The sequence below is a fragment of the Hyperolius riggenbachi genome, chromosome 1, assembly GCF_040937935.1.
Source record: "Hyperolius riggenbachi isolate aHypRig1 chromosome 1, aHypRig1.pri, whole genome shotgun sequence".
In the NCBI taxonomy this organism is placed as follows: Eukaryota; Metazoa; Chordata; class Amphibia; order Anura; family Hyperoliidae; genus Hyperolius; species Hyperolius riggenbachi.
Genome location: NC_090646.1, coordinates 284,990,634 through 285,016,438, shown reverse-complemented (window position 1 = coordinate 285,016,438; position 25,805 = coordinate 284,990,634). Strand labels below are relative to the sequence as shown.

The window sequence follows — 25,805 nt, the reverse complement described above, 5'->3', positions numbered from 1 at the left end:
GGGGAGTGTGGTCACTAGGCGCCCTAGAGGGCAAACTGCGAGTCTGCAGTGCAGTATGTCCGGGTCTGAGGTTACCGACCACATCGACCAGGAAAAATTTAATTATTACCAGAGAACGAAGAGAGACGCCGTGGCACGGCGGTGCAGTAATGATCCGTACAGCTCCCCATACACACATTAGGTGCCCTTTTTGAATTTCATTTACCACCAGAGGCATATCTAGAGAGGTGCTCCTGTGCTGCACCCCCATGCCTGCCCCTGTGCTGTGCAGCCATGTCTGCTCACGTGCCACCCTGTCACTCAGACCTCAGATCAGATTAATTCTGTTATCTGGGGAATATGGCTACTTAACTTATAAATGTAGGATGCAGTTGGTTTAGTGTTAGAAAAGAGGATATAGAGGGGAAAAGAAGAAATATTAACAAAAAACACAGGCAACCATGACACATGTACCCCAGAAATAATGCTGATTTTAGAGGGGAGGGGGGCTCTGACCAGGGGGAGGCAACTTTCAGTGTTTGCCATAGGCTCTATATTACCCAGATATGACCCTGTTTACCGCTAAGGTATCCTCTTGACGACCAGCTAACGCCGATTGGCGTAAACTGGTCGTCTGCGGGTTTCCATGGACTTTCCATGTCCGTTCATGGAGGGTGTCTCCGTGAACAGCCGGAGAGCCGCCGATCGCGGCTCACCGGCAAAATGTAAACACGCGGGGAAGAAATCCCCGCTGTTTACATCATACGGCGCTGCTGCGCCGTAAGGCAGATCGGCGATCCCCGGCCTCTGATTGGCCGGGGATCGCCGGCCTATGATAGGCTGAAGCCTATCCTTCACTGCGCAGCTCACAGGGGGAGGGAGAGGGACGGAGCGCAGAGAACGCTGCGGAGGGGGGCTTTGAAGAGCCCCCCCGCAAAGCGCAGCAAGCCGGCGGCGATCAGACCCCCCAGCAGGACATCCCCCTAGTGGGGAAAAAAGGGGGTAAGTCTGATCGCCCTGGCTCTATCCTGATCTGTGCTGCGGGCTGGAGAGCCCACGCAGCACAGATCAGCCATAAATCCCCTGGTCGTCAAGTGGTTTAACATTCTCACCTGTGTTAGCTAGAAAATTACTCGCAGCTAAAATGTTAGCAATTTGCCCTAGTATGCGCCCATGCCCAGGATTTTAGTCACCATCTACTACTGCAATACTTTGTTATACGCTCACAAAAAAAATGTGCAGCAGCCCTGCCCTGCAAGTCTTACTATATGACAGCAACATGTGGAAAAATAGGAACTGAATACCATTTTTATTCATAATACATATCGATATCTCACTGAATGAACACTCAAGATTACACCTGTTCTGACACGAGTTCAATACATTCAACAAATCTAAGGATTAGGAAGCAACGTAAAAATAATATGATGCTGTTGCTATAGTAACAGAAAGCAAAGCACAGATCCTCTGACGGAATCAGTCAACGACATCTCCGAGAGCGCACGCATCCGTCTCCTTTGTAATGACGCCATCAGTCGCAGCCACAGCTGATGATGGCGGGTCTGGGAGACTGTGAGTTCCTGGTGAGGAGAGCCCGGGAGCTGGTGCAGGCGGATACGTGTGCAGCACGAGCCTGGCTTATCACCGCGCGCACCCTCTACCCGCAGGACTTCAATATCCAGGTGTGCATCTGTCCAGGTGACTCTCAGCGGTGGAGATCCAATACACGCTGTGCGATGGCAGGCGTGCATTCTGCACTTGTCCCTACACACTGCAATGGGAATTACACCACACTGGAACAGTTTTTCAGAGAGTCATTTATATGGGCAGCTGCTCCACTTTTGTTTCAGTTTTTCTTGCCCTGGTTTTGATCAATATGCTAAATGTAAATTTGCTTTAAACAGAAGTCTATTTAATAGACTGTTTAGGTATTATCCCTTTTCCCAGCTGCACTGTAATGGTTCATGCCAGAGGTGTTGCCACTTTTTTTTTTTCTGCCCTAATCTAAAAAAATAAGGGATGAACCAGATCTTTGCATGTCGCTAATCAGATTTGGGCCAATTGATTAACTGACAACCTGATTAATCAAGGTGTCACCTAATCATCTCAAATCCAAATATTTGTATAGCGTTTTTCTCCTGTTGGACTCAAAGTGCTCAAGAGCAGCAGCGACTGGGACGCGCTCAAGAGGCCAACCTGCAGTGTAATGCTGGGCATACACGGCGTCGAGGGGAGGATTATCAATATCCTAAGTGTCCGATCACCGTGGGGATCAATTCCGCACTCGATCCCCGCGGGCAGACAATAGTGGCGAATCGAGCGGGAGATGAGAAGCGCTGGCGGGGACGAGTGGGAATCGATCCGCGCAGACGAGCGGGGATGCGGCAGGGGTCTTTCCGGCGGCCGGATCGACCCGTGTATGCCCATCATTAGGGAGTCTTGTCTTGGACTCTTTACTGAATACATACTGACCCTAGCCAGGATTCTCACCCTGGTCTCCCATGTCAAAGGCAAAGCACTTAACCAGTACATTATCCAACCACTTCTGTTTGTGTGCCAAGTTCCAGTTCAGCTCCCAGGGCTGGCACTTCACCAGGTGTCACCATCAGAAGTTTGGCACCAGGGTAATAATGCAGATCAAGCACAGCCAAGTTACCTGTTTCTCAGGCCCTGCTGGGCCGATTTGTGTAATTGTTTTTTTTTGCTACACACAGCTAGCACTTTGCTAGCTGCGTGCATAACTTGATTGCCGCCGATTCGCAGCTACCTGCCGCGGCGCCCCCTGACCCCTTGCGCAGCCTGACTAATCAGTGCCAGGCAGCGCTGAGGGGTGGATCTGGACGCCCTCTGATGTCGGTTATGTCATCCCGATCGTCGCCATGGTGACGGGGGAAGCCAAGCAGGAAATCCCGTTCTGAACGGGATTTCCTGTGTGCACTAATCGCCGCAGGCGACCGGAAGCACTTAAGGGATGCCACTGCACAGCATCTATCATGTAGCTAGCGCTAGGCTTTTAATTGACCGACAGGGAGGTTAATAAAGAAAAGTGAGTGCACACCAGTATACTGCCTGATGAGAATAGCAAAAACTTCAAGTGGTGCAACATCTGGTGAAAATAAGATCCATTGCATAGTATTACACATGAGAAGACAGAATCCAGGAGCAACACACTTGCGTTATATAAACTTGCAAAACTTTAATCCATTTCTTCTTAAAAACATCACAGCAGTAAAAAATAAGAAAATATTTATCAAACCTAAAGGGCATCGATGGCAGCAGCATATGTTGAGGTTAGCAGGAGGTGCGGAGAGAAGTCGGTCCACGATCGTTTCGCCCCGCCATTGGGGCTTTATCAACACCTTATTCCCCTCACACACACACTCCTGTTTATATATCACATGCTCCTCCTTTGTCCAGGACCTCCAGCCAAGTTACCTGTCTGTCCAGCACACTCCTACTTCCTCAGCATTCATGGTTTGTCTTAGTGGTGTCTGTTCCTGTGGGATGCGGGCATGTTATGTCAGTGCATGCTTGCAGGGAACAGAGTAGAGGCACCAGTAGCGAAATAAAGGGGGCTGGACTTGCTGAGGAAGGAGGGAGTTAATTGTAGGACATATTACTCTCCACAGTGCTTTGCTCTGCATTAATCCCCTGCTGTTTCTGCTCTGATGAACTTTGCATTATTGGGGGAGCTCTGGATGCTATAAATCTTTTATGGGTTCTCACTCCGTCCCGTCATTTCAGGATTAATAATTTACATTCTTTTCCTCTGAAGCTAACTTGCTGCTTTTACAGTTACAGATATTGGAATACTTGGTCATCTTTTTTACAATTAGGAATACATTATGCTTATTTTCTCCGGATTACATTTTTGATTAAAGGAGAACTGTAGAAAGAGGTATATGGAGGGTGCCATATTGCTTTCCTTTTAAGCAATACCAGTTGCCTGGTTATCCTGCTGATCCTCTGAAGCTAACTTGCTGCTTTTACAGTTACAGATATTGGAATACTTGGTCATCTTTTTTACAATTAGGAATACATTATGCTTATTTTCTCCAGATTACATTTTTGATTAAAGGAGAACTGTAGAAAGAGGTATATGGAGGGTGCCATATTGCTTTCCTTTTAAGCAATACCAGTTGCCTGGTTATCCTGCTGATCCTCTGCCTCTAATAATTTTAGCCATAGACCCTGAACAAGCATGCAGCATATCAGGTGTTTCTGACATTTTTGTCAGATCTGACAAGATTAGCTGCATGCTTGTTTCTGGTGTGATTCACTCTACTGCAGGCAGATAGCTTAGTATAGCTGCCAGGCAACTAGTATTGCTTAAAAGGAAATCAATATGGCAGCCTCCATATCACTCTCATTACAGTTCTCCTTTAATTTAATGCAAATTTGTTGTCTTTTTTTGTCTTTTTTTAATTTAGTGCATTAAACTTTATGTACTATTAACATTTTTGGTTTTAAATAAAATGTTCTTTGGATAAATATCTGCATAAAACATGGGTCGTAGAAAACCTACAATGCTATTTTTCAATTATTTAGGTCCTCTTTTTGCAATACATATTTAAGGGTCTATTTATAAAGCAGTTGAGAGCAAAAATAATCATCATATTGCAAACACAGAATTGCATTTATTTTTTGCAAAGACAAGTGTGAATGGCTTTTACTTATAAAGTTTTGATCACCTGAGATTGCCCATCTACAATCAAGTGACTAGCCAATTGGTGACTGCAGCTGCTTACTATGGGTTGGGCTTGTGATATTGTTCTTTACTCTTTGCAAAGCATCAGAGGTCCCATTTACTGTGCAGTGTTCAGCTATATTGCCAAGCTTTGTTTATCATAGATGGCAGTCTCTCCAACATGTACTGTATGTTGGAAAAAGCATACCATGGTAATTAGGGTGCCAATTGGGCATTGGCCAACACCGATGTTACGGTATTAATTTTTACTGACCTGCTACTATCACTTCACCTAATTTTTTTCTCTCAATAACCCACCTGCTACCTACTCTTAACACTAAGGGCTGGTGCACAGCAAGAGCGCTTCTGAGTGCTTAAAGGGAACCAGAGATGGACGATTCACACAAAATAAACATATCAGTCGATAGCTTGTAAAGAATAAATGCTCTACCTGATAGTTTCGCCACTCTGGTGTGCCTTTTTGAGTGTTTTTTATCCATTATTGCTCCAGGAAAAATACAATATGGCTGCCGGCTCATATCCCTTCTGCTTCCAGGTTATGAGCTGTTCTGGATGTGCTGTCTAGCCTCTATGACACTATAGACAAGCAGGGTTGCTGCTGCAGCCTTTCATCTGTGTGCTTTCAACTTGCGTTGTGTATGTGTGGCTGATCACAAACACTGGTTCGCACGACAGCCAGGGGCCCCAGTCTCTCTCACTAGCTGGGGCCCCCAAACCACCATGCGATACCTAGAGGGAAATGAAGGCGAGCCCTGGATCTCTCACTTCCAGGGACTTCACCCCCATTACCTCTAAACTGAATGCTCACTGCAACACACACAATTGCTCACTACCAGTTCAAACAATTTCCTACCTCTATCTGGTCAGCAGGTGCCAGTCGGCCAATCAGGTGTACGGGCATACACCCTTTGCCTGCCATACCAAATCTAGCAGGAATTGCATAAATTAGCATTCAGGTGGGAGGCTCGGTTGGACGTATCGTTGATTACATCTTTTACAGGGACCGCCGCATGTAGGCATCTCCCACACAGTCCACTCCCTAACCACTCACTGCCTTTTTTCCACACACAAACTCGGGTCCTGCAGCATTTCTGCTGATTTCTGAGGCGATGAAAAGCCTCAATGTTAAGTATAGGAAAGGTGGAAAATCGCTCTGAAAAGTGCTAGATTAGAGCGATTTTCCAAGCGTTTTTGTATCAAAACTAGTTCACTAGCAGCTGTACTGTATCTAAAAAGCTACAGAAAAATGTTCCAAAAATTGCTAGGTATAAATAGAAAATCGCTAGGAACATGCCTAGAATCGCCTTGAAAAATCACTTCAAAAAGCGCTGAGCGTTTGCAATTACGCTACCGCATTTTGGTGTGCACTGGCCCTAACTCACCCCCTGCCGACCCCTATGTTCATATCCATGCCGCCTTCTAGCACAATTTGCAAAATACTGAAGTCCAGCACCTGAATGACACAATGTGCGGTGACTATCTTACCCGGTAACCGCTGGCACCTTATAATGTACTCGGTCTCCAACTTTCCCCACCGAATAGTGCTTAGAGAGAAAATCAGGTGGAAGTTCATGCTGGGAATACACGGTGCGTTTGAAATTATCAATCGAGCAGCTGATGGCTCGATTGATAATTTCCGACCTGTCCGATACCCCGCCGGATCGATTCTGCGCTCGATACCGGTAAGGAGAACAATAGAAGAAACGCACGGAAGATTAGGAAATGCCCACGCGGACGAGCGGGAATCGAATCGCGCACGGACGAGCGGGGACGCGCCGGTATCGAGCCAGCGGCTTGATTCCGGCGCACAGACGATCCGTGTATTCTCAATTTCCCAGCATTAGAAATCCATCAGAGATCTATTAATGAAGTGATCTATTTACACTTGAAAGCGCTGGATGACAATAACAAATAATTTTTTCTTTTGTAGTATGAAATGTACAATATTGAAAGAAATGCAGAGCGCACTGCTTCAGCTGGAAGACTGTTATATGACATGTGAGTTATATTATTTCATGTTAAACATGGTTATTCAATTTTAGTATGTTAGTACTCTTATAAGACGATTATTGTACGATTTTGTGGTTGTTTTTTTCCCCTGATTTGAAAAACACAGTAAAACGGACAGCCCATGTAAGTCAGTTGGCTGTTTACATCTGTAATTTTCTAGCCGCAAATAATAATAATAATAGAAATAATAATAATAAAAAAAAAAATTGAAGTGACATGGCTTCCACTCCCTCTCCTTTTTACATTGCATTGTGGAAGGGGACGTAACTGGACTCTAACTGGAAAACGTTGAGTGTCAATCTGACCATGGTCATAGAGTGGTGCCAAATAGCAGGGTCACATATATTTGCATTCGTTCTATTCTCTTATTATTATTTTTTTGCCAATGGGCAGTAAATTAATAAATTGTGTATAAATGGAATATGTCTGGACTGCCATTCGCCTTCAGTCATATTACTGTCTGTAATTAACAGAGGGTTGATGTCTTCTGGATAGCCATGCTCCTAAATAGGATCCTGGCAGTCTACCTGTGAGCACAGGTCATGTGACCACATAGACAAGCTACTGGATTTTGGTGAGAAACGTATTATTTATTATTATTATTAATTTTTGTATCTTACCACTTGCTATTACATGGAGAGTAGGAGGTAAGAGCAGCCCAAAAATATAATTTCTTAAATTCGATTTGAAGCCTTTTAGTTTTTTTTTTTAGTCTGCAAAGCGACTGTGTTGCTCATATTTGAAAAGTGTGTGTTGCATTTCCCCTCAAGTTTATCACAGAGGTTAAAAGCTTTTTGTTTTTCTTTGGTAAGGTTTGTGAACTTTAGTGACCAGCCAGTAGTTTGGAGAGAAATTGGTGTGATTACAGCAGCTCTTCGAACTGACTCACAGGATAAACAGACCCAATTTTTAAGAGGTAAGTAACTGCCAGTTTATACCTGAACCGAGAGGGATATGGAGGCTGCCATATTTATTTCCTTTTAAACCATACCAGTTGCCTGCTGGTCCTGCTGATCTCTCTGTCGTAACATCTGAGCCACACTGCTGAAACATACATGTGAGTAATGCATTCAGACTTCAGTCAGGAAGACTTGATCTGCAAGCTTGTGCACGGTCTGTGACAGGCAGGGATGGGCTCACGCAGAATCACGAGTGCTAACTCATGATTCAAATGAGGCTTAATTGCCGCAGGTGTGCGGCTGGATGATGAGGGGTTATTTAACCATAATGCAGCCGTCCTGCCTGCGCTTCAAACAGCTTGCATGCGTCCTATTGAATGCACTGCAAGCCTCGCCACCTCTCTTCCGGCTTGAAGGAGGAAGTAAGTGCACACAGTGAGGCTTGCAATGCGAACAATAGGACGCGTGCTGTTTGAAGCGTAGGCAGGACGGCGGCATTATGGGTAAATAACCCCTTATCATCCAAGCGCACACCTGCGGCAATTAAGCCTCGTTTGAATCACGAGTTTGCACACGTGATTACTCGTGAGCCCACTACAAGTGACAGGGTCGTAACTAGTCGACAGTTGCAGCCCCTGCAACTGCAGGGGGGAGGGGGCAGAGGTATGGGGGGCCCCAACTACCAAGCTTCCTTTTCTCTGAGGGTGGGAACACACTAGGCAGTGCGTGAAAGGTAGCGTTTTGCTGCATATGCATTTGTGCATTTTAAGTGCATTTGCGTTTCGCACATGCATTTTGCCTGCATTTTAATGCGTTTTCTACATAAAAAACATGCATTTTTGTGCGTTTTGTTATGCGATTTATGCTAATCAATAGGAAGTCAACAGGAAGCGGAAATACATCATCAAACTTTTTACAAATAAAAAAAGCATACAAAACGCACTACAACTCAATACCTCTGCATTGCCATTGATATTCATTATGTGCGTTTTAGATTCGTTTTGGAAAAATTTTCAGCAAGTCCTGCATTTTTAAAAATGCACATAGCCGAACGCAACCATATGCGTATTTTTATGCGGCCCATTAACTTGCAAGATGTGCGTTAACATTGCATTTTCCGCAACGCAAGCGTTTCTGCTAAGTGTATTCCGACCTTCATACTCCAGAGCAGGTGTTTGTGGCTACAGGTTATGGGTATAAAGATCCACACTTGTTTTATGGGCCTTGTAAGATGCAGGCTGTGGAGTCAGAGTCGGAGCAATTTTTGGGTACCTGGAGTCGGGAAAAAATGCACCGACTCCTGACTCCTAATGAATTTAAACTGTAATTAAAATAGAAAATATGATAAAATGTTCTATTTCTCAGATAATAGTCATCATAAATAATTTATATGTACAGTAATAACTCTGCTTAGTCCACAAAAATGAAAAAAAACCAATAAAACAATTGTTACTTGTGCTGCTTCAATAAAGCAGTTCCCGTATTTTTAAAGTCAGATATACATATCTGATTGTGAATGTATACAATACAATAACATTTGTAAAGCGCTTTTCTCCCATAGGACTCAAAGCGCATAGTTGTGTCTCAGATCAATACAGGGTTGCAGGCTGGACTGTGTTACGGAGGAGATAGTCAGGTGTTCATGAATGCCAGACTGAAGAGGTGAGTTTTCAGTTTAGACTTAAATGCTTCCAGGGATGGAGCTGTCCTGATTGGGTGTGGCAGGGAGTTCCAAAGTGTAGGGGCAGCATGACAAAAGGCTCTGTCTCCAAAGGTTTTGAGGTGGACTCTGGGGGTGACCAAGGTGTTACGTCCTTTTGATCTAAGATTGTGGGGGGGTGTGATGCAGTTGCTACAAGTCCTTCAGGTATCCAGGGCCCAGATTGTTCAAGGATTTGAATGTCAGTAAGCCAATCTTAAACAAAATTCTCCATTTTATCGGTAGCCAGTGGAGTGAGCACAGGGTTGGTGTTATGTGGCAATGGCGGGGTTGGCTCGTTAACAGTCTTGTGGCGGCATTCTGTACTAATTGCAGGCGGCGTAGGTCTTTCTTATGAAGGCCTGTGTAGAGAACATTGCAGTAGTCCAATCTTGATGTGACGAAGGCATGAGCTAGGGTTGGAAGATCCTCTGAAGGAATGAGATGTTTAATCCTTGCAATATGAAAAAACAAAAATGAAAGAAGGAATGTTTCACAACAGAGAGATTTGATTCCTGAAGCTTAATTTCCCATCAATCAGTACTCCCAGGCTGCGCACACACTCTGAGTTGTTCAGGTCTGAGCTCCCTATCCTTAGCGGTGCTGGTTGAGACTGGGGCTGCTTTGCTGTTGGGCCCTGACCACCGATAACAAGAACCTCAATTTTGTCAGCATTAAGTTTTAGCCATATATATAATGTGTACACAGGAATCTCTTATATATACTAAATAACAGAATAAAGCCTGATGTGTAGCTGTGTCACTAATAGAGATGGTCAATGAGATGGAAATAATTTTGCGCTGATGCTGGTTTATGCAAATTTATGCACTCCCTTTGCTCATGAAATCAAATAATTTGATATGTTGTTAACATTTGGTTTGATGGCTTCAAATTAAAGGGTACCTTAAATGGATGAAATTTTTTTTTTTTATTATTTATTTTTTATACATAGGCTTTAGGCTAATCAGTCCCTCACTGTCCTCCTTTGCCACCTGGATCTTCTGCTATGAGTCCCGGTATTTCAGCCAGTCAGCGCAGTCCAGCTGTGTGCCGCTCCCACAGCCAGGAGCCTTCGGCACCTGCGCAATAATGCTGAGCAGGTATGGAACGCTCCCAGCGGTGGAGTGTGTGCATGCGCACTATGCCCGACTGGCTCAAGTACCTGGACCCATAGAAGAAGATCCAGGTGGCGGGGGAGGACAGCAAGGGACTGATTAGGAGGAAGGGAGCTGGAGGAAGCCCCTAGGTATGTATTAGACTTTAATTTTATCTGTCTCTGGTTTACTTTGTTACACAGTAGTACTATACTCTACATATGCACTCCCCACGAGCTGCAGGGAATCCACTGAGAAAGTTGTACACATTGAACACAGAGGTGTTGTCTATCACCCATACACCTGGTTCAGATTGTGCATGAAGAATGTGTAATAGAAGAAGAATCTCCTCATTCTCCTGCAGAGTACCTGCACATCACTCTTACATGTACCCACAGTTACTGTCACGAACCTTGTAGTGGAGGAGACCGTTGTGCTGAGAGTAGCAACTCTTGCAGCTTGACACCTGACACCCCTGGAGTGGGAACAGGGGTACCGAGGTGTGCAGGAGGCAGGTGTGCTCGCAGGATCCGATGGACCGTTGAACAAGATGAAACCACGGCACTCCTCTGGTCTGAGTCGAGTAGTGCAAGGACTCAGCAACCAGTGTGGACAGTAGTAGGAATACTTTCAGGATCAGCAGAAGTCGGCAGCAGAACAGGTTCTCATACAGGCAGGGTTCGGCAACCGAGCGGGTAGTCAGGCAGGCAGAGGTCATCAACAAAGCGGGCAGTCAAACAAGCCGAGGTCGGGTTCCGGAATAACAACAGACAGGCAGACACTAGGTCACGGCACGGGAGTACAACACTTGCTGCAATACTACAGCAAGGAAGGAATGCACTCTCCAGGTTTAAATAGGCCTTCTTTGGCGCGCACAGCACGACGCACCTGGCGCGCACAGCACGACGCACCACGCGCGCATGCGCACAACGCGCTGCGCACGCATGCGCAGACGCGCATGTGCACGCACGCTAAAACACGCGCGCACGCGCAAACACCGCCCCTGTGCCCGCAACGCCACACAACGCTCACGCCAGCGCCTCCTGACGCCAACGCTTACGTCGTGCGATGCAACGCACACTGGTGAGCACCGACAGGACGCCCCGCCGAGACCCACCAGGACGACCGCCAGCATTCGTGCGTACTGGCCGCCTCTTCTGGACTGGTAACTGACCGTGACAATGCCCCCCCTAAGGGGCGGCCGCCGGATGCCCTCAGGGGCTGGCTTCTCCGGGAATTCCCTGTGGAACTGATTGACCAGACGGGTGGCCTGGACGTTACCTGCTGGTTCCCAGGTGTTTTCCTCTATGCCATATCCCCTCCATTTTATAAGGTACTGGATCTGGTTATATCTCTTCCTGGAGTCCAAGATTGCCTCCACCTCGAACTCTTCCTCTCCTTCTACCAAAATCGATGGTGGTGGATTTGTTCTTCTATTAGGAAAGGGGTCCAGTGTAGTAGGTTTCAGCAGCGCGGAATGGAATACCGGGTGAATCTTCAAGTTATCAGGGAGATCCAATTCATAAGCCACCTGTCAAATTCTTCTTTTGATGAGGAATGGTCCAACAAACTTAGGACCCAATTTTTTGGAAGGGCAGGCTAATTTGAGATTCATGGTAGACAGCCAGACCGAGTCCCCCACTTTGAAATCCGGATTGTCTCTCCTGTGAAGATCAGCCTTCCTCTTGTAGTTTCCCTGTGCTTGGGACATGGTTCGTTGCAGAATCAGATTATTGTCATGTAATGTTTTGATCAGATTATCGGAAGCAGGTACTGATGTTTCTGGAAGAGTATTTGGCAGGAATGATGGATGGAACCCATAATTAGCAAAGAACGGAGATTGTTGTGTGCTTGAGTGAACAGAGTTATTATAGGCGAATTCGGCTAATGGCAGGAGCTGGACCCAGTTATCTTGTGCTGATGATAGAAAACATCTCAAATATTGTTCTAATGTTTGATTGGTGTGTTCTGTCTGACCGTTTGACTGTGGATGATAGGCAGATGAAAATTGTAATTTAATGTCCAAGGATTCGCACAAAGCCTTCCAGAATCGGGAAGTAAACTGCGTCCCTCTGTCTGAGACGATGTCGGCTGGAACCCCATGAAGGCGTACAATCTCCTTTATAAAGGTCTTGGCCGTTGCTTGCGCTAAGGGGGTAGACTCCATGGGTAGGAAGTGTGCTATCTTAGACAGTCGGTCTACTACAACGAAGATGGTGTTGTGCCCTTCCGATCCCGGTAATTCTACAATAAAGTCCATAGAGATGGAATACCAGGGCCTGGGTGGTACTGGCAGTGGGTTAAGTAATCCCCAAGGCTTGAACTTCGACCCCTTAAATCGGCAGCAAATGGGGCAGGAAGTCACATATAACTTACAGTCTCTTCTGAGCTTGGGCCACCAGAACGAGCGTTGTACCAGATCCAGAGTCTTTGTTATACCAAAGTGACCTGCTAACTTGTGGTCGTGACAAGATTCGAGTACTACGGGGCGCAAGTCTTCTGGTACAAACATCTTGTCGCACCACCACAAGCCCCCCTTCTCCTCCAGAGAATTCCTGATAGATTCTGGTGGACCGATTGATGCCTGACGGAGTTGACTGATCAGGGCTGGCTGAATAATTAGGAAGTTCTGATCAGACAAAATTGTGTCGGGTGCGCTTGGGTTCTCATCCTCTGGAAACATCCGAGATAGAGCGTCTGGTTTTATGTTTTTTGATCCGGGTCTGTAGGTGATGTGAAATGCAAATCTCGAAAAGAAAAGAGCCCACCTGGCTTGCCTTGGATTCAGCCTTTTTGCGGTCTTCAGATATTCAAGGTTACGGTGGTCCGTGAAGAGGAGTATAGGCTGAGCTGCGCCTTCCAGGAGGTACCTCCACTCTTCTAATGCAACCTTTATAGCCAGCAATTCCCTATCCCCTACATCGTAGTTTTTCTCTGCCTCCGAAAGCTTCCTTGAATAGAACGCCACCGGGTGAAGTAAAGCCTTTTGTCTTTGTGATAGCACCGCCCCTACCGCAGAGTCAGATGCATCCACCTCTAGTACAAAGGCCAGTGCCGGATCCGGATGTCTAAGAACGGGAGCAGATGTGAAGTGTTGTTTCAGTTTATTAAATGCTGCCTGGGCCTCCTTATTCCATAAGAAATGACTGTTCTGACGTGTAAGTTGAGTGATGGGCAAAACTATTGCGGAAAAGTTTTTTTAATAAATCTGCGGTAGAAGTTGGCAAATCCTACAAACCTTTGAACTGCCTTTCTGTTAGTAGGGGCTGGCCAGTCCAGAATTGCCCGAATCTTCTGTGGGTCCATAGTAAATCCTTCATCAGAAATAATAAGCCCCAGGAACTGTATGACCGTCTTCTCGAATTCACACTTCTCGGCCTTGACGAATAGGTTATATTGTCTGAGGCGAGCCAGTACCTGACAGACCTGATTGCGATGATCCTCCAATGATGCTGAGAAAACTAATATGTCTTCTAAATAGACTATAATAAATTGATCAATAAAGTCTTTCAGGACGTCATTGATGAAATACTGGAATGTCGCCGGGGCGTTGCAGAGCCCAAATGGCATTACCAGGTATTCGAAGTGTCCATACCGAGATCTGAAGGCAGTCTTCCATTCATCTCCAGCTCTTATTCTGACCAAGTTATAGGCCCCCCTTAGGTCTAGTTTAGAAAATATCCTGGCTTCTCTGAGTTTCTGGAAGAGTTCCGGAACTAGAGGTAGCTATTCTTGATGGTTACTTTATTAAGTTCTCGGTAATCTATGCAGGGTCTTAGTGTTTTGTCTTTCTTTTGCACAAAAAAAATTCCTGCTCCAGCTGTAAGATGGATGGACGGATAAACCCTTTCTTGAGATTCTCTTCGATGTATTGCTTGAGGGTTTCTTGTTCAGGGTCAGAGAGAGGAAACATATGCCCAAATGGAATCTTGGCTCCCGGGACAAGATCAATCAAGCAGTCATACGGCCGGTGAGGTGGTAAACAATCCGCCCCTTTTTTATCGAAGACATCAAGGTATTCATGATACTGGGATGGAACAATTTCTTGAAGTGCTTTTGATGTGCATAGTAGTGGGCCGGAAGTAACCGGACTGACAGATGGTCAGCAACTCCCACAGTAAATTGAGATGAATGAGACCGCTCCTGTGGTCCAATTGATAAGTGGGTTGTGTGCTTGCAGCCAGGGCAGTCCTAGGATTACTGGAAACATTGGCGAAGCTAGAAGATCGAACTTAAGCATTTCTTGGTGAGTTTCAAGGATCAGGGCACTGGTAGGGATTGTCTCCATGGTAACCGGCCCTGAGCAGACAGTTGATCCATCCGCTAAATGGATGTGGAGTGGTTCCTTGCGAGGTTGTACTGGAAACTGATGATGAGTGGCAAATGCAATGTCCATGAAACAACTGCAGGCTCCGGAGTCAATGATGGCGGTGGTTCTAATGGTTCTTCCTGGGAACTGAAACGAGATAGGAATGGTCAGGTGATTAGTCATCTTTTGGGGATAGCTATAGGGTACACTTCTAGATAAGAATTCCTTATCAGTGGGTCGAACTGGGCAGATCCTGATCATGTGACCAGCAGTTCCACAATAGAAGCATAGATTCCCCTGATTCCTTCTGTTCCTCTCTTCTGTTGATAGGGGGGAGCGCATGACCCCCAACTGCATTGGTTCCTCCTGATCCACTGTTGCAGTAGGAACTGTGGTTGAGGCAGAAGGAAAGGTAGGTACCCAGGATGCACGGGAGGAGCTGCCTGCCGCTCTTTCCATCTGGCGTTCCCGCAACCTTCGGTCAATTTGGATTGCCAAGTCAATCAGGCCATCAAGGGTAGCTGGTACTCCCACCCGGGCTAGTTCGTCCTTCAGAGCTTCGGATAGTCCGAGGCGGAACTGGTGCTTCAATGCACCCTCGTTCCAGTCAGTGTCAGCTGACCATCTGCGGAATTCAGATGTGTAATCTTCTACTGGTCTCCGACCCTGGCGTAGGTTCCTTAGTCCCAATTCAGCTGTAACTTGTCGCTGCGGGTCGTCATACACGGCAGCCATGTGAGTAAAAAAGGTTTCCGTTGTTGCCAGAGCGGGATGCTTCTGGTCCATCAGCCTGTAGGCCCAGGTTTGAGGATCTCCTTGTAGCAACGAGATGACGAGATCACCTTTGTTTCTTCATGAGAGAATGTGCGTAGTTGAAGCGAGAAATATAGCAGACAGGCATGTTTGAAAGCCTGGAACTTTGATCTGTCTCCTGAAAATCGTTCCGGCGTGGGAACCCATGGTTCGGGGGCTACTGGAGCAGGTGCAGAGGCAAGGTTGCTTGTTGCCGGAAGTGGTATTTGTGGTGCTGCGGCAGAGGCAGGCGGCTGACTAGGAGCAAAAAGTGTTTTCCTGCGCTGCTATAACACTTGGTGGCAGTGGTGATGCTCCCAGGTGCTGCTCCATAGGCTGACTAGGAGCAGCTGCTGAGATGACGTATATGCGGCCTTCCAGCCGTTGGTGTCCTGCTTGAAGATCCTTAATGGCGTCCGTTAGTGTGGCCATCTGATTGCAGAGGGTGGTCAGCACGGTTGCTAGCTCAGCGGTCTCCATTGTTGGCTGTAGTATTATGTCACGAACCTTGTAGTGGAGGAGACCGTTGTGCTGAGGGTAGCAACTCTTGCAGCTTGACACCTGACACCCCTGAAGTGGGAACAGGGGTACCGAGGTGTGCAGGAGGCAGGAGTGCTCGCAGGATCCGATGGACCGTTGAACAAGATGAAACCACGGCACTCCTCTGGTCTGAGTCGAGTAGTGCAAGGACTCAGCAACCAGTGTGGACAGTAGTAGGAATACTTTCAGGATCAGCAGAAGTCGGCAGCAGAACAGATTCTCATACAGGCAGGGTTCGGCAACAAAGCGGGTAGTCAGGACAGGCGGAGGTCGGCAACGGAGCGGGTTCTCATACAGGCAGGGTTCGGCAACCGAGCGGGTAGTCAGGCAGGCAGAGGTCATCAACAAAGCGGGCAGTCAAACAAGCAGAGGTCGGGTTCCGGAATAACAACAGACAGGCAGACACTAGGTCACGGCACGGGAGTACAACACTAGCTGCAATACTACAGCAAGGAAGCAATGCACTCTCGAGGTTTAAATAGGCTTTCTTTGGCGCGCACAGCACGATGCACCGCGCGCGCATGTGCACAACGCACCGCGCTGTGCACGTGCACGCTAAAACGCGCGCAAACGCCAGCGCGCGCAAAATGCCAGAATAAACATACACAGCAGCCGCCCCTGTGCACGCAACGCCACACAACGCTCACGCCAGCGCCTCCTGACGCCAACGCTTACGCCGTGCGATGCAACGCACACTGGTGAGCACCGACAGGTCGCCCCACCGAGACCCACCAGGACGACCGCCAGCATTCGTGCGTACTGGCCGCCTTTTCTGGACAGGTAACTGACCGTGACCGTTACATTGCCTAGGGCCTGATCCATGTTCAGATTGTGCATGAAGAATGTGTAAGAGAGGAAGAATCTCCTTCTTCCCCTGCAGAGTACCTGCACATCACTCTTACATGTACCCACAGCCTAGGGCCTGATAGATGTTCTTTGTTCCCGTCTGTACCTTCTACAAGTACTCTTACCAAGGACTAGTTTGTCTATGACTAAAAGTATTAGAGGCAGAAGATCAGCTGGCTAGCCAGGTGACTTGTATTGTTTAAAAGGGATTAAATATGGCCTTCATATCCCTCTCACTTCGGTTGTATTTTAAAATTCCTAAGTGTTGGCAGTTAAGAGACGAATTTCATGTTACATACTTTCAATCTACGAGATTGTAATATGCAAATTAGAGGAGTTGGAGTGGATGGAATCCTAACCTGAGGAGTCGGAGTTGGAGTCGGTGGATGTTTGTACTGACTCCACAGCCCTGGTAAGATGGCCCCCAAGCTTTGAGGGACACCAAGAAGTGGCAATCGAAAGGTTTGTGAATATTAAGGGGCCCCATCAAAGTTTTTTTGGGGTGGGCCTATGTTTTGTAGTTTCACCCCTGGTCTGTGGATAATATTAGAGGCAGAGACTCGGCAGGACAGTCAGGCAATCTGCATTGTTTAACCATTTAAGGACTGCGGTCTTAACCCCCCACCCCCCACCCCCTAGTGGCCAGGCCATTTTTTACTAAAAAGGCCACTGCAGCTTTGCAGCCTCACTGCAGGGCCGTACAAATCAGCACACAAGTGATTTCCCCCCCCCCCACACTTTTCCCCTACCAACGCAGCTTTCTGTTAGTGGGGTCTGATCCCTGCTGGCGTGTGTTTTTGTTTGTTGTAGTTTTTTTTTTTTTTTTTTACAATAAATGTGTCTATTTTTTTGAACAGCGAGGAGAACGCCAGCGCATACCACTAAGGCTGCATCTGAAATGACCACCAGCTCAGTGTGCAGCACCTAAATAGATTTTCCGCACACTTCGCATTCAATTCAGATGCAGATCATATGCAAATCTGCTACTACTTATTATGCAAACAGGAAACTCAGGAGGAGGGGCTGAGAGCAGCTAACCTGATAGTTATATACTTACAGAGCTAAGAAACAGTGGGGGAAAGGCTGCGCCTCCCTAAACACATGCTGCAATTGAATGGTTAATCGCACAGGCATACACCGCCTCTGCTAAACTGAAAAATGCGTGCTCTGCATCCAAAACAAGTGCTAACATTTATTACAGTTCAATTGCAGCAGCGTTCTCCTCGCTGTTCAACAAAATGTATGTTATACATTTTTTTTGCTTAGCTGCTCCCAAGGTTTTAAATTTAGGTTAGGTCACTTGCCCGGAGATTTGCCTCACCATGGCGCAAGTGTCTAGTACATTATACTTTGCATGCAAACCATATTGGAAGCTAAAGTTACTCCTAGTGTAATAAATGTTAGCACTTGTTTTGGATGCAGGGCATGCATTTTTCAGTCTAGCAGAGGCGGTGTATGCCTGTGCGGTTAACCATTCAATTGCAGCATGTGTTTAGGGATGCGCAGCCTTTCCCCATCCTCCCTGCGCTCCATATAGGTCCATGCGTCCTAATAGTAGCGTTCCAAGCCTCGCTGCCGTCACTTCCTCCTTCAAGCCGGAAGGAGGAAGTGAGGGCAGCAAGGTTTGGAACGCTACTATTAGGATGCATGGACCTATATGGAGCGCAGGGAGGATGCAGATTCAATTCAATTCACTTTGTCATTGTGTAACACAACGAAATTACTTTTCATGACAACCCCACGGTACATATAGGGAATATAGTGATAGTAACAAGGAAGAGAAGAAATTATACAAGTATGCCAGGTGTTAGATGTTTAAACAATTTGTACACAGTGTTAATTATTTCATAGAGGATTCAGAGTTCATCAAGTTTATGGCGGATGGGAAAATGCTGTCTTTCAGTCTGTTTGTGTGTGTGTGCGGATTGATCTAAAACGTTTACCTGATGGAAGGAGCTCAAACAAGGCATTTCCAGGGTGAGTGTTGTCCTTGATCATGTTTTTGGCCCTTCTCACGCTGCGAGTATTATACAAAAACTCCAGTGATGGTAGTTCAGTGCCAATAATGGCTTCTGCTGTTTTAGCAACTCGCTGCAAGGCTTCTCTAGTAGCCTTCGTGCAGCTGTTGTACCAGGCCGTCATGCAATTGGTCAGAACGCTTTCTATAGTGCCAAGTAGATGTACAGAGGCGCCAAAAGGATAAAATATGCTAAAATGTTTAAAATATTCGGGTGGCGGCGGTGGACCGGCCACTCAGAAATAGACTCGATGCTGTCGCTTAAGATAAAGACAATTTATTCACATACTCCATGAACAGAACCGCAACGCGTTTCACGGGTATATTCCCGCTTCCTCAGGCAATAAACAGATAGGAGTACACAGTACAGTCTCAAGGTCACGAATAGCGCCTCTGTCTTAAGCGACAGCATCGAGTCTATTTCTGAGTGGCCGGTCCACCGCCGCCACCCGAATGTTTTAAACATTTTAGCATATTTTATCCTTTTGGCGCCTCTGTACATCTACTTGTCAAGATATCCACCCTTGGTGGTTGGAAGGGTGACAAACCCTCCTTTCCTTCTTCAGAGAGCGACATCTTAATCCTGAGTGGGGACAGGTCTAATCTCCCCACCTGCCTATATAGTGGTTGCCTAAACGGTAACCCATGTTTGTAAGTATAATACTTACTCCACACTAATTCTCCCTGATCCAATACATACTACACTATATTGGGCTCTCGGTTTCTCTGTTTTAGCTTTCTATAGTGCATCTGTAGAAATTAACCAGCAGCTTCTGTGGGAGGTTAGCGCTCCTTAGTTTTCTCAGAAAGTAGAGGCGTTGTTGTGCTTTGCCAGTTAGAGCTAAAGCATTGTCAGCCCAGGACAGGTTCTCTGCGATGGAGACTCCCAAAAATTTGAAGCTGGAAACTCTCTCCACAGCCTCTGCATTGATCATTAGCAGTAGGTGAGTGGTCGTTTTGGTGGTCCTAAAGTCCAGAATAATTTCTTTGGTCTTCTTTGTATTTAATAACAGGTTGTTAATGTCGCACCATGCAGTCAGGTTCCTAACTTCTTCTCTGTATGCAGCTTCCTCATTGTCTGATATAAGCCCAATGACAGTCGTATCATCTGCAAACTTAACAATTATGTTTGAGGTATGGATAGGCTGGCAGTCATGGGTGAAAAGTGCATAGATGAGAGGGCTTAATACACAGCCCTGTGGCACGCCAGTGCTCAGGGTAAGGGTGGAGGATGTCTGTTTTCCTAGTCTGACAGTTTGAGGGCGATTAGTAAGGAAGTCCAATAACCAAGTACATATGGAGGGAGCAAGACCTAGTGCATGGAGTTTGTTGGTCAGCTGGCTAGGTACAATGGCGTTAAATGCTGAGCTGTAGTCAACAAAGAGCATCCTAACATAGGAGTTGGGCTTTTCCAGGTGTGAGAGGGCAGCATGGAGAGCTACACAGATGGCATCCTCAGTCGATCTATTTGTTCGGTAAGCAAACTGGTGTTGATCTAGATTTGCTGGGATGGAGGCCTTGATGTGTGTGGCTACCAGTCGTTCAAAGCACTTAACGATGACAGGGGTTAGAGCAACTGGTCGATAATTATTAAGACAGGTTATCCTAGGATTTTTTGGGACTGGCACAATGGTTGTAGATTTAAGGCATGATGGGACTACACCCAAGGTTGAATAATTGTGTAAAAACTTTTGCTAGTTGACCAGCACAGGCCTGGAGCACATGTCCTTGCACACCATCAGGACCTGCAGCTTTCCTGGTGTTGATATTTGTGAGTGCTTTCTGCACTTCATGTATGTGAAGGATCAAAGGCTGTGAGTCTGTAGTTGGCCCAAAGTTGACTGGAGGCCGATTGTTGTCTCTTTCAAATCTAGCAAAGAATTTGTTAGGTTCCTCTGCTAGGCTGGGGATGTTATTGTCCAGTGTATATTGAGTGCTATTCTTCTTTTTGTAATCTGTGAATAGTTGAATGCTTTGCCACATCCTCTTTGGGTTTGAGTCATTTTCAAAGTTTTCCTCAATCCTTTGTTTGTATTTAAGTTTTGCATTTCGTATGCGTTTTTTCAGACTTGCTCTGGCTGAAGAATATGCTTCTTTGTCCTGTATTTTAAAAGCTTTGTTTCTATTTTTTAGAAGTTCCTTGAGTTCTTTTGTTATCCATGGTTTATGATTTGGGTAAATCGTAATTCCTTTGTTGACAGTGATGGTGTCCACACAGAAATTAACATATGACATAACAGAGGAAGTACTCGTCTCCAGGTCTGTTTCATGAAAGAAAATATCCCAATCTGTATTTTCAAAGCAATCTTGGAGCTGAGAGATGGCAGTCTCAGGCCAGACTTTAACAGACTTGCTAATTGGTTTAGCAGTGTTGATAATGGCTTTGTATGTGGGAATAAGAAACAAAGATAGATGGTCAGACTGTCCCAGTGGGGGGCGTGGGGTGATTTATGGGTAAATAACACTTCCAATCCCAGCCGCTCAGCTGCTGTAATTAATCCTCATTTGAATCCCAAGTATTAAGCTCGGAGATCATCCCTGCTGGAAGCTAGTGTGGGAAGCAGAATGGAAGGGTAAAAGTGAGTGTGGGGAGTAGGGAAGTGTGAAGTGGGTGTAGGGAGGAGGAAACGGTGACGCAAGTGTGGGGAGGAGGGTAAAGCGGCTGCGAGTTGGAGGGAAGAGTAAATGTGAGGGGAGGCAGATAGGTAGGAAATGACTGTGCCAGTAGATAAGGAAGCCCAGGCAGTACCCCCTTCACACAGCCTGTCACACCAAATGTGCCTTGTGCATCAGCTTATGCAGCAGCCCCAGTGCAGTGAGAAGACATCTTTTCCAAAGTACTCAGTGATGAAGATAGGTAGGTAGGGCTGGTGTTCCCAGGACTTCTTTATCTACTGACCCTGCCTGTAGAACAAGCCAGCACCCCCGTCCTCCGCCCCCCGCATACGCCTGGTCCTTGGAAAAATTGTCTGATGCTGAAGCGGTCCTTGGGTCAAAAAAGGTTGGGGACCACTGCTTTAGAGGATGTGAACTTAAAGATATTTTGCTGCATACTTTTTGGTCCTGCACCATGCTAACTCGCTTCTGGTCCTGTGTTATTCAACTACTTCAAACTGTATTTGGTAAACCGATTCCCAAAGAACTCCTTAGAAAAATGTCATTGAATACTAGCTAACTTTAGCTTTGTAGTTGCAAAGAAAATGAATGATAAATCCTGGAAGAAACAATTGGTTGTTTTTGGGGAGGTTAAGTCGAGAATGACTACATTTATGGTTCAGTAGGAAATGGCTGCTGTCCTCGAGGACCATATAGAATGCTTTCTCAAACTCTGGGACCCTGGGAAGCGTTTAATTAAACAGTAAAGTAAAATATTGGAAGGTGGAGGTAGCTGAGGGGACCTGGGCAATCCGGCCCTCTTTTTCCCCTTTCCACTTTTCCCTGGGACCGTTTACAGACTTAGGGAGTTGAGACGTTTACTGCTCTACTTAAAGAGAGACTGAAGTGAGTGAACCAGCATGCGTTTACTGTAAAGCACCTTACATGGGGGCGTGGCCAAGATGGCGTGCTGAGTAGACGTCTCTTCTCTGAGCTCCGCTACCCAGCTTCTCCAATCCATAGCCATCGGCTCGCTAACAGCACAAAAAACCGCCTAACTACACTGCTAGCACTCCTGATTCGCCCTGGACGACTGGTGTGTCCCCCCTGAGGCATCGGTCGAGGAGAACGGAGAGGCCTCACTTGATCGCTCATCCTCCCCCGGCCCGGCTCGCTCTCAGAGAACTGCCCGGCGCTATACCCCCTACGGAGAAATGGGTGGCAAGGGGAAAAAAGATAAAACGGAGAATAACCCCCCGGCTGACACATCGCCGCCATCAAGCTCCAAATCCAATGCGGCTAACAACAACAAGCCGGATCACACAGATGCCATGGCGGCTGACCACGTGGAGTCTACATTCCCTTCGCCAAGCTCGGCCGAGCTCATGGAGGCAATTAAATCCTGCCAAACTGTCCTGACCTCTAAGATAGACTACATGGACGCCAAATTCGGCCTCCTGCGTCAGGATGTAGCGGAAATAAGGGATCGTACCAAAGACCTGGAACGGCGTACCTCGGAGGTTGAGGACGCCATCAACAGACATGACACTGACATACCTCAGATTAATAAGAGTCACCCAGCTTGAAGCACGTGCAAACGATGCCGAAAACCGAAACAGGCGCAACAACCTGCGCCTGCTCGGGCTGCCAGAAGGAAAAGGAGGCACCGATGTTGCAGCTTACACGGAAGGCCTCCTCAAAGAACTCCTGCCTGAGGCCAAGTTTTCCTCTCACTTCGCAGTGGAAAGAGCACATAGGATCCCGACGCGCAAAGGCCCTCCCGGAGCATACCCAAGGCCACTGATATTCCGCATGCTCAACTATAGAGATCGCGATGAAATTCTTGCTGCGGCTAGGAACGTGGAAGATCTGAAAATGGGGAATGCACGCCTGATGCTATTTCCAGATTACACCACAGAGACGCAAAAGCTCAGGAAAAGCTTCCAGAATGTGAAGGCGAAGCTGAGGGAACGCCAGATAAAATACGCCATGCTCTTTCCCGCCAAGCTGCGGGTCCAGAATGGGGAAACAACCATTTTTTTCGAGACTCCAGAGGAGGTCACGACTTGGCTAGAGGCTCTACCTGCGTAGCAACCAGATAAGTAGCTCCACCTGGGGCCTGTTTAAGCTAAACCTACCTATTTTTGCAAAGACATCTTCCCGTGATACCACATTGGAACATGGTGCTATTTCACCCCCCCCCCCCCCCCCCCCCGATGCACCAGATCTGACGAAACTTATGTTTTGCAACGTTTAATGCACACGTTCCTGCATAGTGCCCTATCTTAAGCTTTTCTATGTTATATGCCTATATATCCCCCCCCTGTTGCGTCAGTCTGGTCGAGTACTATGGCAGATTACTGTAGCCTCGGAACTTGGGGATCTGCCCTTCTGCTACCTGCTAAGAACTGGTGCCTATAACTGGAAATCATTGGGTTAAGTAACAAAAGATTTAAGACTGTATTTTTCCTTCTCATTTTTCATTAACATTTTGCTCAGGATTTACTACCTCACAGCTAATAGTGCAAGGTGTAAATCGGTGCGCTAGGTGGCATGCAGATCTCCTCTCCAGGCTATCCACCGCTTGGCGCACAGAGATACTCCAACGGACATTGGCGGGAATGCCTTTTCCCCTCCCCCCGCGCCTTTTCTACTGTTTGAATCTTAAGCGCCAACCTGTTTTATTTCACAGGGGGATTGTTGTTATCATTGTGGTTCACGGCTTTAATATCCAGACCGGCGCCTTGTGCGCGGTTAGCTACTTATCTGCCTTTTAATAGATTATGTATAATAACGTTTAATGTTACTTTACTTGTATAGATGCATAGTCGAGATGTTTATCCTCCACAATAATCTATGCCAAATATGCTCACCTATGTTTAGGTAGCCGCTTATGGGTTATAAGGTTTTATTAGGTAAATGGCAATCCAGTGCTAAAGGTGAATAATATACTCCTTGACTACCCCTCCCCTGACCCCCCTACTCCTACACCCCTCCTCCCCCTTCTTCCTCCCTCCCTCCCTTAACGTCACCTCCATCCCCTCTAATTTGAGGATATTCACGCATACCTTATCCAGCCTCAAAGATTTATGAAGTAGGATCAGCTACTGACTTACAATTCTACAATGTTTGGCGGTTCCTCTGATATGCCTTTAATGCACCGATTAACGGGCGCTGCTCCGCGGGTATTCCGCGCTACGACACGGGACTGCTGTTTGGGTGCATAGTGTGCACGGTCTGGCTGGGCCCTGCTAGATAGATTGGCAGAGCGTGATTTAATCTATTCTATGCCACTGACCCTCCACTAGGTCAAGTTGCCTGTCCGCAATTAGTCCTTAGAAACCGCTGCAAGCAGTTGCTCAGCCACACCCCGAATCCCTACCACAGATTAACTCTGTTTCAATACTCCACCACGGATTCCACCTATGTATGTTATCGGGTGTCCCCGGGTGTGTGGTGCCTGTGGCGCTGGTGTACTGTTTTTTCCCAAAGCGGCATATTAGAGGGACCGTTGTCTCATGCTTTCCTCAGTTTGATATGCTGTGTAACCATACTATTACAGCATCCTTATAGCCAGAGCCTCGATTAAGGATACTGTGGGAAATCAGGTTAACTAATTCCTCTATACTGTGTATAGCTGTTAATCTTCTATGTACTATGTACAAACATATTAAGGGCACTGACTGACACACTATAACTCCTCAACCTCTATCTAGGATATAGCACCTGTACTATGTTCTTACCAAGTGACTGGCTCGGTAGCCTACAGCCTAATGTTCATCCCCCTCTACTTCCTTATGCACAACTCCAGTACGCTCATGAGGATGGGATGCGGAGGAGCCCCTGCTGTGTTGCTGGAATATATTGGCCATACCCGCCAATACTCTAACATTGCTGGGTAAATGAAACATATACTTACCTATATGCTATAATCCCCCCCCCCCCCCCCCTCCTCACTACCTAAGAGGAATAGTAATCTACCCCTGGGAAGTATTCAGTGCCTCGAATACATCAGCCTGGCGCTCCGCCTCTCTATATCCTAGCTCCTCCCCTAGATAATATTGGGCATTGAGCGTGTAACGCTGACAGTCGCCCGGTCCAGGTATGGCTTTCCGCGCTTATTTTGGGGCGGATCTAAGTCCCTCCTGGGGCCGTCTGCACAGAGATGGGTCAGGACAAGCAACAGTATATATACTGGGTATACATTTAACTGCTCTAAAAAACAATATACACTGACATGTCTCTCTACGGGTCAGTGGTAGTACTGACATACACACCAATATGAGGTTTCAGGCACAGATCTACAGCACTCCCCAC

General features: G+C 46.7%; 1 protein-coding gene across 4 annotated transcripts in view; it reads left to right on the top strand.

The window, feature by feature from the left end:
• Positions 1-1,486: 1,486 nt before the first annotated feature.
• INTS10 (integrator complex subunit 10) overlaps positions 1,487-25,805 on the top strand; it is a 76,899-nt gene continuing 52,580 nt past the window's right edge. For 2 of the 4 annotated variants that reach the window (XM_068271148.1, XM_068271150.1), the window contains exons 1-3: positions 1,487-1,661; positions 6,618-6,685; positions 7,510-7,613. In XM_068271148.1, the coding sequence (XP_068127249.1) occupies positions 1,530-1,661; positions 6,618-6,685; positions 7,510-7,613 (304 nt within the window). In that variant the 5' untranslated portion in view covers positions 1,487-1,529. Of the gene's footprint in view, positions 1,678-6,617; positions 6,686-7,509; positions 7,614-25,805 lie in introns of all 4 variants that reach the window. The other 2 variants (XM_068271149.1, XM_068271151.1) reach the window with 2 other exon arrangements.